Source organism: Echinops telfairi, unplaced genomic scaffold, assembly GCF_000313985.2.
Source record: "Echinops telfairi isolate 266 unplaced genomic scaffold, ASM31398v2 ScPeMD7_2291;HRSCAF=2852, whole genome shotgun sequence".
Lineage (NCBI taxonomy): Eukaryota > Metazoa > Chordata > Mammalia > Afrosoricida > Tenrecidae > Echinops > Echinops telfairi.
The window spans coordinates 47,585,865-47,596,645 of NW_022106189.1; the positions used below are offsets into that span (position 1 = coordinate 47,585,865).

The 10,781-nt window shown below is 60.8% G+C and overlaps 2 protein-coding genes across 2 annotated transcripts; one reads left to right on the top strand and one right to left on the bottom strand.

The window, feature by feature from the left end:
• Positions 1–1,299: 1,299 nt before the first annotated feature.
• On the top strand, positions 1,300–3,099 carry IL17C (interleukin 17C). The gene is made up of 4 exons (XM_004704743.1): positions 1,300–1,341; positions 2,055–2,138; positions 2,301–2,626; positions 2,838–3,099. The coding sequence occupies exons 1-4, from the start codon at positions 1,300–1,302 to the stop codon at positions 3,097–3,099; spliced, it is 714 nt and encodes a 237-aa protein (XP_004704800.1).
• A 1,552-nt stretch (positions 3,100–4,651) lies between these two features.
• Positions 4,652–10,533, bottom strand: LOC101658151 (cytochrome b-245 light chain). Its single transcript, XM_045293604.1, has 7 exons — positions 10,516–10,533; positions 10,221–10,275; positions 9,374–9,443; positions 8,735–8,809; positions 8,428–8,511; positions 7,798–7,879; positions 4,652–4,938 (listed from the first exon to the last, which is right to left on the bottom strand). Exons 1-7 carry the CDS (start codon positions 10,531–10,533, stop codon positions 4,723–4,725), a joined length of 600 nt encoding a protein of 199 aa, XP_045149539.1. The 3' UTR covers positions 4,652–4,722.
• Positions 10,534–10,781: the final 248 nt, after the last annotated feature.

Genomic DNA, 10,781 nt, shown 5'->3' on the forward strand with positions numbered 1-10,781 from the left:
AACACCCAAAGAGCTGGAAACCACCTGAGACTGCGTGCCCAGCAGGGAAGGACGGGTCAGCCAGAGCGGCTCCACTGCAGGCCCACAGTGGACTGGGGCGCAGCTTTGTAGCCTGAAGGTCCGTGAAACCTCTCTGAGGGGATGAGCCTGGTGGGGGCCGGGGGGCAGGGAGGAGTGGTGCCTAGTGAGGAGGATTGTCCAGCACAAAAGCCCAGGTAGTGTTGAGACCACTGGTCTAAAAAGTCAAGATTAGGTCTCTACTCTCAGAAAACTCATTTGATGATTACAGGGCAGGAGGAGTGGTTGCAGTGCAAAACCAGCTCCACCAGGAAAGATGGGCTCTCTACTCCCAGAAACAATTAGTCTCGGGAACCCACAGGGGCAGTTCGACCCTGTCCTACATGTTCACGGTGAGTCAGCAGTGCGTGAGGTGGGAAAGGAAGACGTCAGGGGCTGGAGGGTGGGCGGGCACGTGTTAACCTGGGTGAAGGAGGAGGCAGTGCACAGAGAGGGGGCGGTTGGGAAAAAGGGAGGCAGAGAAGACCTTGGGAGGTTTACAAGGGGCAAAGGCAGTCAGGAAATATCTTTCCATCCACACCCTGCAATCTTGGGATCTCCAAGCAGATGCTGGCTAGGCATCGTGCTGAGGTGTGGGAGGGAATGGGCGTGGCTACATGCACATATGCAGATTTAACAGGGTATTTGTATATATGTATATTTTACCTTTGTGCAAATACATCCACGTGGTGGCGCATGCCAGGTCCAGAGTGATTGTGGACACTCCTCAGACATCACCAGACACCCTGAGGGCACAAGTCACTGGCCCTGGCCGGGGCAGCAAGGCCTGAGTCTCAGGGATGCCATTGGCACAACACAAACACATGTTGGATATCCTGCTTTGTGCAACTGGTGGTCTTCTCTTCCCCCAGAAGAGAAGAGGGATGGAATCCAAGGGCAGGGGGAAACAATTAGCCCCATGGTCTAACAGACCACACAGACTTTGCCTTCTACCCGCTACCTGCTGCTCTGACGTCACGTGGGAAGGTCCTGGGTAGAGTGGGAGAAAATGTGGAGCGGAGCTCAGACTCCTTCCAAGAGGAGACCGGGCTTCCTGGCAGGACAGAGACTAGTGGGAGCCCCTAGGCTAGGAGTTGACCTTCAGGTCCGGAGCTGACCTCCCTCTGACTTAGAACGTGAACAATTCGGGGTCAGACGGGCAGCCTGTGGCCAAGGACGAGGCTCGGGGGGTCAGGAGAGGAGGCGTGGGAGCAGGAAGCACAGGGAAGAAGTAGACCCGAGATGGTCCCTCTGGAGACGGAGGAGGATGAGCTGGATCTGAGTGTGTCTGAATTGTTTACCCACTGTGAAGCCACGGCCGCTCTATAAACTTCTGCCTTGTTCTCTCTCAACATTTTTTTTTTTAAGAAAATGAACTCTGTTGTGTTACCCACATGCACAATTGTGCAGGCTCTGCGTGGTGCCCGTCAGCCAACTACCTCTAGGCTCACTGACATCGAGTCACCCTAACCACTGACCGGGCCCCTATAGGACAGAGTAGATCTGGCCCTGTGGGTTTCCAGACTGCTGGTGGGAGTAGAGCCCCATCGTTCTCCCTCGGAGCGGCTGGTGGTTTCAAACTGCTGACCTGGCAGTTAGCAGCACGGCTCCTCTCCTTGTAACCATTATGCCACCAGGGCTCCAGTCGGGGAGTGGGGGTGTCTCTGTCAATCAGGCTGCTTGTGGCCCCAGTGGGTGGGGTCCCACAGAAGATGAAACACGCGAGCAGATGCAAAACCAGTGAATTCACAAGCAAGGGGAAGGTACAGGGACTAACACCGCTGTGGAAGATTCTCGACAGTCTGACGCAGGTGACTGAACGGGCTGCCCCAGCTGAGCTGAGGGGATGGAGTGGGGGTGCTGACCCTGGAGGAGGAAGGGACAGTCAGGGAGGAAGCGGTGCTGGGCACTTCCCCAGGAGGAAGTGGGGCAGTGCTGGGTTTTCCACAGGTGTGGCCCCAGGTATAAAAGGTGCCGCACAACTCCTCCTCCGCCAGGTGCGCAGCCAGGTGTGCTTGTTCACGGGAGCCCAGCCGCCTCCTCCCAAGCTCTGCATCCCAGGTGCTGGCGCCACCACGATGGTGAGCACTGTGGCACCTGGCTCCCACCTAGGCTATGCACACCTGGTCCCAAAAGGAGAGATCTAGAAAGGCCCCCCAAATCTTCGGGAGGAAGGGCAAGCTGGGGTAGGGTCACATGGCCCTGCACAGGCCCTACTGACAGCTGTCGCCCTCTGCCCCCAGCTCCTCTCAGGTCTCCTGCTGCTGCTCTGGCTGCCCGCCAGCTTGGCCCACCACGCCACCCCGAACAGGGGGGCCACTGGTGCCCAAGAGACCTCGCGCTGCTACCTGGCCCACGAGCTGCCCCTGGGGCAGCCCCCCAGCCACCTGCTGACTCGCGGCGTCAGGTGGGAGCAGGCCTTACCGGTGACCCTGGTGCCCGGCCTGGAGGAGGCGGGTCAGAGAAGACACCACAGGTCGCTGGCCAGGCCGCAGTGCCCGGTGCTCCGGCCCGAGCAGCTGTTCACGGCCGAGGTGCATGAGCGCTCCATCTCCCCCTGGAGATACCGGTGAGCCCCCGGCGGCCTGGGCGCTGGCCTCTCCCCGCTCGGTGGGCCGCCCCCGCCCAGCCGCCCGCCCAGAGACCTGGGTAACCCAGGCCTTAATGGGGCACCAGCCTGTGGTTCGGGGGCGGAAGGGGGCTCCCTGGAGGAGGGAGAGGGGGTGCGAGCGCCCGGTGTCCCTGCGGCCTCCACTCACCCGCCTCCCCGCCGCCCGCAGCATCGACACGGACGAGAACCGCTACCCGCAGAAGCTGGCCTTCGCCGAGTGCCTGTGCCGCGGCTGCATCAGCGCGCGCACGGGCCGCGAGACGCCGGCGCTCAACTCGGTGCAGCTGCACCAGAGCCTGCTGGTGCTGCGGCGCCGCCCCTGCGCGCCCGACGGCTCGGCCGCGCCGCTGCCCGGGGCCGTGGCCTTCCGGGCTGAGTTCATCCGCGTGCCGGTCGGCTGCACCTGCGTGCTGCCCAGGTCGGTGCGCTGAGCTGGCCGCCTCGGGGCGCTCCCCCTCTATTTATGCGTATTTATTGGTTATTTATGTGGGCCTGGTGGGCCCGCCCCCCACCCCTCTGCCCCCCGCCGCCCTAGGTCTGCAGCAGAGGTGGGGCGGTGGAGGGGGGGCGGGTGTCTCTGCGTTGCCCCACTGCCCCCAGCCTCAGTTGAGCCTTTTTTCCAACATAGCCAAGAGGGATGAAGGGCCTGATTTCCTTGTCAAATAGGAAAAGTCACTGGGTGCGGGTTCCCCCTGGTGGCCCCTCAGGACAGGTGGCCCTCTTATTTTCTTAATAAATGATTTTTATCGATTTTAAATTTAAATGTGTGGTCCAATTGATAATCATCCTCTGGGGACACAAGGGGACCTTTTGTGAAGTTGCCTCCAGCCCACCCTGACTGCGGGACAGGGTAGAGCTGACCCTGTGGGTGTCTGAGGCTCCTCCACTGGAGCAGCCTCCCCTTTCACCCTCAGGAGCAGCCAGTGGTTTTGAACCGTTAACACTGTAGCTAGCAGTCCACTGTGTAACCCAGTAGGTTGCCCAGGTTCCACCCCTCACCAAGTCCAGATTATAGAGTGCTTCTAGATCATTCTGTGCCCCAACAAGCAAACACACCCAGGGGAGGGGCACCTTATCACAGTGGGGGTGGGGCAGGCTCCACTCCATGGATCCTCTCTCTGCCCTGGACAGCCAGTTCAGAGGGCATCTGAGGGCCCCCCTTAGAGGGCAGTGAGCACTCTCATGTCCAACCAGGACCCAGGCAGCTGAGGGCAGCTGCTCCAGGGGGCCTGCTGTCCATGGGGTCTCTCCAACCACTGAGACCCCACCAGGCCAAACCCACCCACCCCAGGACCAGCTGAAGGCAGAGCAGCATGGGGCTGGGGGGCTCGCTGGGACCACAGTGGGCAGCCTGCATGTCGGGCAGAGTGAGGGTAGAGTCCTATGGCCACTGTGGAGGGGCTCTGGAGGCAGGAGACTGTGCTGTGGAGGGGGAGGCAGGCCTCAGGGCTGGCACTGAAGGGGCGGGGACTGACTGGAGAGGAGTCCTGCTGCGCCTAGGAGTGACCCTGGCAGGGTCAAGGTCTTGCCAACCCCAGCCATGAGAGGGCCCCTTAGTTCTGAGAGTGAGGCCAGCAGTGGGGCAGGGCGTAAGGAATGCTCAGACCCATGGGGGGCAGGTCACAGGAGTCCCACCAAGGAGGACAGGGCAGGCAGGCTGGGGTGTGTGGATGTGCACCCTGTAGATAAACACTGGGAGGGTGACTCAGGCTGCAGGGGGACAGGCCAGAGACCCCAATAACAGCCAGATGTTGGGGACACTAGAGGCCTCCCTCACCTACTTCACCTATACGCTGAAAACAGCTCTCCACCCCCATCCCGTGTGGCCATGGCTGTGCCCCCCTGGGGTCTGAGGGATGAGGTAACAAACACCCCCCTCCCCAAAACCTGGAAGGATTCTAGGTCCCTCCCATGCATGGCCATGCACCCAAAGGTCAACTGTCGCAACCTCCCCAATTCTCCCACAAAGAAGGGAGACCCAGGCAGCGCTGCTTGGTCCCTTTATTGCTTGTGGTCGAGGGTGCCACCTGGTGGCTGCGGCGGGGAGGGGAGTGTTACACAACCTCGTCGGTCACCGGGATGGGGTTGGTCTGGCCGCTGTCCCCACCTGGGGGGCCCTCCGCCTGCCCTTCGCTGGGCTGCTTCTTGCGGGCTTCAGCTGGGGGCCGGGGCGGCGGATTGCTGGGAGGCTGCTTGATGGTGCCGCCCACCTGCGGTGGGTCCTTGGGCTTCTGCTCGATGGGGGTCCACTGCTCTCCTCGGATGGCTGCCTGGGGACAGGGTCACGCAGGTCACCCACCCCACCTGCACTGGTGGCCCAGAGGCTGAGTGCTGCCCCCCAGACCACAGAGCAGGACGGGCCTCCTGACCATCAGGCAGGTCCTCTCACACTGGTGTGGGGATTCCGGGAAAGCCCTGGAGGTCACTTTGTGGTGTGAACCTCTCTTTCTTCACAGGTCAACTCCAAGGGAGGGAACGGAGGAGGGGCAAGCCAGGGAGCAGGACCCCTCTTCTCCGCACTTGGCCCCCTCCGCACATGGGGGGTGCAGCAAGTCCCTAACAAACCTGCCTCCGAGTCATGCAGGGGAGGCTGTGCATCCTTGCATGGGAGCAGGGAGCCTCATCTTTCTCCCCAGGGGCTACGAGTGGGTTTGAACTCCCAGCCTTGCAGTTGGCAGCCCACTACCTAACCCTCAGCACCCTCAGTGCTGCTGGGGAGGGTCTAACCTAAAAGGCAGGCTCCACACCCCAGAGCAGTCGTTCTCAACCTGTGGGTCATGACCCCTTTGGGAGGTCAAACAACCCTTTCACAGGGGTCACCCGATTCATAACAGTAGCAACATTACAGTTATGAAAGAGCAATGAAAACAGTTTTAAGGTTGGGGGGTCACCACCACATGAGGAGCTGTCTGAAAGGGTCTTGGCATGAGGAAGGTGGAGAACCCCTGCCCAGAGGCTCAGATTCAACTGGCTGGGGCATTTTGATTTTGTCTCTGTACTATTTGATCAACACAGGCAGGCGTGGCATCCAACGAGGGGGACTAAGAAAAGTTAATGGACCCCCACCACCACACACACACACACACACATACTTTGAGCTTCTCATGCCCTGGTGGCACTGTGTTTAAGTGCTCCGCCCCAGCTGAGAGGTGGCAGTTTACATCCACCAGCCGCTCACTCCCCAAGAAGTGGCCATCTGCTTCCGTGAGGGTTAAGCCTCGGAAAGCTGCCTGGGTGGTCAGTTCTAAGCCACGCCGACAGGCTCGGCTTCTTGGTGCTGTTGGTTCAGTTGTTTACATACTTTATGGGGCCGTGGAGGAGGATGCCATGCTTGGTCAAGTGGAGGGCAAGAAAGGAGGCGGGCCCCGGACAAGGGGGATGGACACAGGGGCTGCAGCAGTGGACCCGAGCCCAAGGACGGTGGTGAGGACCGTCCTGCTGTGCAGAGGGCCGCTGGGCCTGGAAACTGACTCCATAGCACCTGACAACCGAGTGTGAACCAGGCGACTCGCCGGGCTGCACCCGCCAGGCTGGTAGTCTGAAACGGCCAGCCACAGCCTTGGGGAAAGAAGAGGCTGTGTCCCCCCAGAGACTGAGGGAGGGGTCCTGCGCTGTCCTGTGGCAGGGGTGGGGTGGAGTGTGATCATAAGATGACCTTCTGGGACCTGCACCATTTTGTCTTGAGCGAAGTGGACAGAGGAGAGTGTAGGCGCCTACTTCTGCGGCCCAGGGCATGAGGGGCCTTTTACAAAGCAGAGACCATAAAGCAAATACTGCAGATGGACGGATGGACGGACTAACAGACAGTGGTGTCCTGTTCAAGGAATACCTTCGAGGCCAGAGTGGCCAACCCTCCACACAAAGGCCTCCTCCCACAGGGTGACAGTCCCATTACTTCTCCCACACCTGCTTTTGTGTGCCGGCCACTCCCCTGTTAAAAAGAGGTTGTTTTCAAAAAGCACATCAAGATGACAAAACGCGCCCTGTGTGGGAGGGAGGGGTGGGCACAAGGCAAAGCTACGACGGTAATAGCAAAGCTGCCTGTGGACTCCCTGCGCTGCCAACAAGGAACGCAGCAAGGCCCGCAGGGGGCGGGCCAGGCCCAGGAGCAGGGCTCGCCAGGAAGAGGAGAGCAGAAGCCCGCGGAAGTGTCCACACTCAGCTGGTCAGAGAAGCAAGTCCACACCGGCCCTCGCAGGTCAGCTGCAGAAGGCCCGGGCTGGTGCAGAGGCTGAGTAGGCCCAGCAATTCCGCTCCAAGCTCAACCCAGGGACACGGACACGCAGGTCTGGAGGGAGGGCTCCCTGTGGCCACGCACGGAGAGCTGGGACGAGGGGGTGGCCCTAGGAGGGTGCAGAGCTGCTGGAAGGACTTACCAGCGCTGGGTGGAGAGACACATGAGCAGACATCAGAGACTTGAAAAACAGGACTCCATTTATATAAACACAAATGTGCACAAAGCAACGGCACATTTCACAGGGACACAACATGCATCTGCACACACAGATACACACGCACATGACAGCTGCCTGCCCTGGAGATATAAAGGGAAAAACAGACAGACCCAAGGACCTGAGCCTCGCCCTGTCCAGGCCTGCTGGGAAACTCCCGAAATTCCGCCCAGCTCCGACCCGTGTCCCAGGCCCTGTCCTCAGCGGCACCTAGAGGTCCCTGTGGGCACTCACCCGTGCTGCCCTTTCAAGGATGAGAAGGCGCCACACAGCCACAGCCTTCCTCCTGCCGTGAGGCCATTCTAAGGCTCAGGCAAACTCAACTGTTTGCATCAGTGCTGCTAACAAGTGTCTGCCAGAGGTCTCCCCCACCCACCCAACACTGGAGAAAGATGGTCCAGAGGGCCAAGGAGCCCCATAAGGTGGGTTCAGAACAGGCCGTGTGAGCTCCCGAGCTTCTAGGCAAGTGTCTGTAGGGACAGTGGGGCCCAGCCCTTGTCCTCTGCTGGGCAGGCAGGGTGAGATGTGGCGAAGGGCCCGGACACCTGAGATGTTCACGAGGGTCCTCCGCAGGACCCTGCCTGCTCCTAGCAAGATCCCCACGAGCCCCGGCCGGCCTTGCCTCAGCCTGAGAGCAGCTGTGAGGAACAGGCTGTCACGGGCCAGGGCACCACTTACCAGCAAGTAGATGCCACTTGCGATGGCCAAGCAGGCAGTCCCCAGGATGGTGGCAAGCAGGAAGCCTGCAGGCACGGACAGCCTGGGGAAGGGCAGGGTGCAGCAGGAAGGACAGTCAGCAATGAACTGGAAGCCCCACTCCTAGGGTAGAGGCTTCGAGATCTCAGGACAGAACCGTAGTCATGTGATGTCCCACGGGACTCCAGACCAAAGGAATGCCTAGCCCTGCCAAGGTTTGGCTGTAGGCCACTAGCCCATGGAATCCAGCCACCATGATGGGAAGAAGCCCAAGCACCCATGAAGAGGCCTCATGTGGGATTTGGACCTTGGATGAGCACTAAACCACCCAGCACAGGCAGAGATGCACTCGCATGCCCCACCAGCAGCAGTGCAACTATGACTGGCTCAAGCCTGCAGGCTGGGTGCATTGACACACAGCAATAGGACACTGAGAGAGAGTTTGGGAACCCCTGTCCGAGCTTGAGGCTTTTGTTGGGAAAAACAAATGGGTAGGGATGGGGGTCTGACTTGGCCCGGGGTCTCCTGCCCAGGTCACCCGACTAGTAGGGAGTGCCTGCTCGCCAGCCTCCTGGTTCCCAGAGCAGGGCAAGGGCAGTGGTAAGGACTCACGCGAGGTGCAGGAAGGCCCGGATGTAGTAGTTCCTGGTGAGAGGCCCGAACATCTTCACAACAGGTGTCATATATTTCTGTCCACTAGGCGGAGGGCAGGGCCAGGGGGACAGGCAGCAGGGTGAGTACCCGTCCCACTCAGGACTTCCCGGCCCTCCTCCAGGAACCCCAAGCCTCTTTCATCTCAGGGACCACAAACTGAGTTTGTCCAAGGGACAGGCTCCTGCAGGGGCTGGCCAAGCGCTCATGCCTGTGCACGGTGCTGGGCCAGCACCTCCAATGGACTCCTGGGCACTGCGGGACTCACCAGCGCTCCATGGTCGACCCCTTCTTCCTCTTCCCACGGGGGTACTCCAACAGGCAGATAAGGACCCCCGCCACGCTAAGCACTCAGTTAAGGAGAAGTAAGGGGGGGGGGGGGGGGGTGACAGACAAGCAACACAACAGCTCATGGAGAGGGAGAGTCTCAGCCACCTGGGGTCACTCGGCCAGGACACAGGTCTGACCTCCCCCCCACCCCTCAGCCCCATCCTGCTCCCTCCCATCCTCAACCTGCCCTGGCTTCCTGTGATGAGTGTGCAGGGGCTAAAGGCTGGACCAGCTGGGCAAAGGAGGACAGGGCCAGCCAGGGACCCCAGTGTCTTCCCCCTGGGGCTGAGGACTGCGCCATCGCCCGCTGGCCTGGGTCAGGGCTGCAATCACCCTGTGTGATGACTGCAGACATCATGGGTCCACTTGGGCAGGCCCGCCCTGCCCCCGGTGCCCACTGCAGACCCTGCTGTCCTGAGCTCAAGCTCTGTAACCTGAACAGAATGGGGTGAGAGCACCCTCAATGATGGTGAGCCATACCCACTGTGGGCACCCGCTGCCCCATCAAGTCCCACTGCTGGAATCTTCAGCCACGCCCGGCCCGCCGGCACAGGGTGGCTGCTGCAGGCAAGGATACATGGAGTACGCCCCGAAGTACCACTGGGTGAATTGGCCAGCCGTAGCCACAATGCCCCCTGAGATGAGGACTGTGGGCAGAGGAGAAGCTCGTTAGTTAGGGAGCCCCCCTGCCCACTGGGGGGCCCTCCACCCAGTCTGGTGGCACACGGAGGGTTAAGAACCCAAAGGTGGCCCCCAGAGGCACATCAGCTTCCGAAACTTGTGCATAAACAGGTGCCATCACCAAACGGCAGAGAAGGCAGCACCTGAGAACATCCCCCAGGGGCACAGGGAGGCTTGTCCCCATCACCACCCACCCTGTTTCTCAGTTTGGCCTTTTTATGGGAGACAGTGGTGGTGTTGGGTGATTCCAATTCAGAGTGACCCCACAGGGCAGGGCAGAGCCTCTCAGGCTGCAATGTAGCACCAGGGATGAGGCCTTGGCCTGCTGCCCACAACATTGTTGGTTCAAACCCCAAAGCTGCTCCGAGGGAGCAAAATGTGGCTGCATGCTCCCGTAAAGACAAGCTCCCTCAGACACCCTGTCCAGCATCTGAGAGTCTGAATGGGCTCTGGCCGCCAGCATGAGCCCGCTCAGTGCTCTGCCCGGAGGCTCCTCCCACTTCTTATCCATAGTCTAAGTCGGGGCGCAGCATTTGGGGGCTGAGATGCAGAGCTTGGCTTTCTTGGGTACCCATGGGCCCACTGTTGGCCTTCATCACCTTTGGGGGTGTCGGGTCCCCAGCTGTGTGGTCTGTCATCAGTGTGTGTATGTTGGGGAGGAGTGACACACAACCAGACTAGCTTCAAAATGCTGGGAGGGAGGGTGCTCAGTGCACCCTGGGCACAAGGCTGGGAGCACCTACCCCTGAAGGCTGTCTTCAAGGTAGCTGGGGGCTGACAGGGGCATTCAGGGGGCGTCTGGGAGGATTATGGAGAGCTGAGACATGGTGGGGGGGTCATGGTAGGAGACAGCTGGGGCTTGGAGACTAGGGCAGGAGACACTGGGGCTCAGGGGTGCGCCACCAAGTCCAGAACCCAGGAGACCTGAAACACGTCGACCCCCCCAACACCAGCTCTTCCCCAACAACGCCTCCCCCTCCAAACCCGGGCCCCCGCAGGCCTGTTCTTCCCTTTTCCCGCCTAACGCCTTTGCCCCACCAACACCTGGTTCCCCATTGCAACTTCCTCTCCCGGCGGAGGGGTCCCCGCGCGAGCGGAGGGTGAACCGCCCAGAGCGGGTTGGGGGTGGGGAGCTGCGGCGCAGCCTGGGGGTCGCTGAACCCCTTCTTCCCGGTCCGCGGCAACTCGCGGTCTTTGAGACCGCGCCCCCGCTGCAGCGCGGTGTCCAGCCTCCGCGGGCCGGGTCTGCAGCCCGGGGTCGGGACCCGCTCCTCTGGTCTCCAGCAAAGCCTTCCCCCAGACTC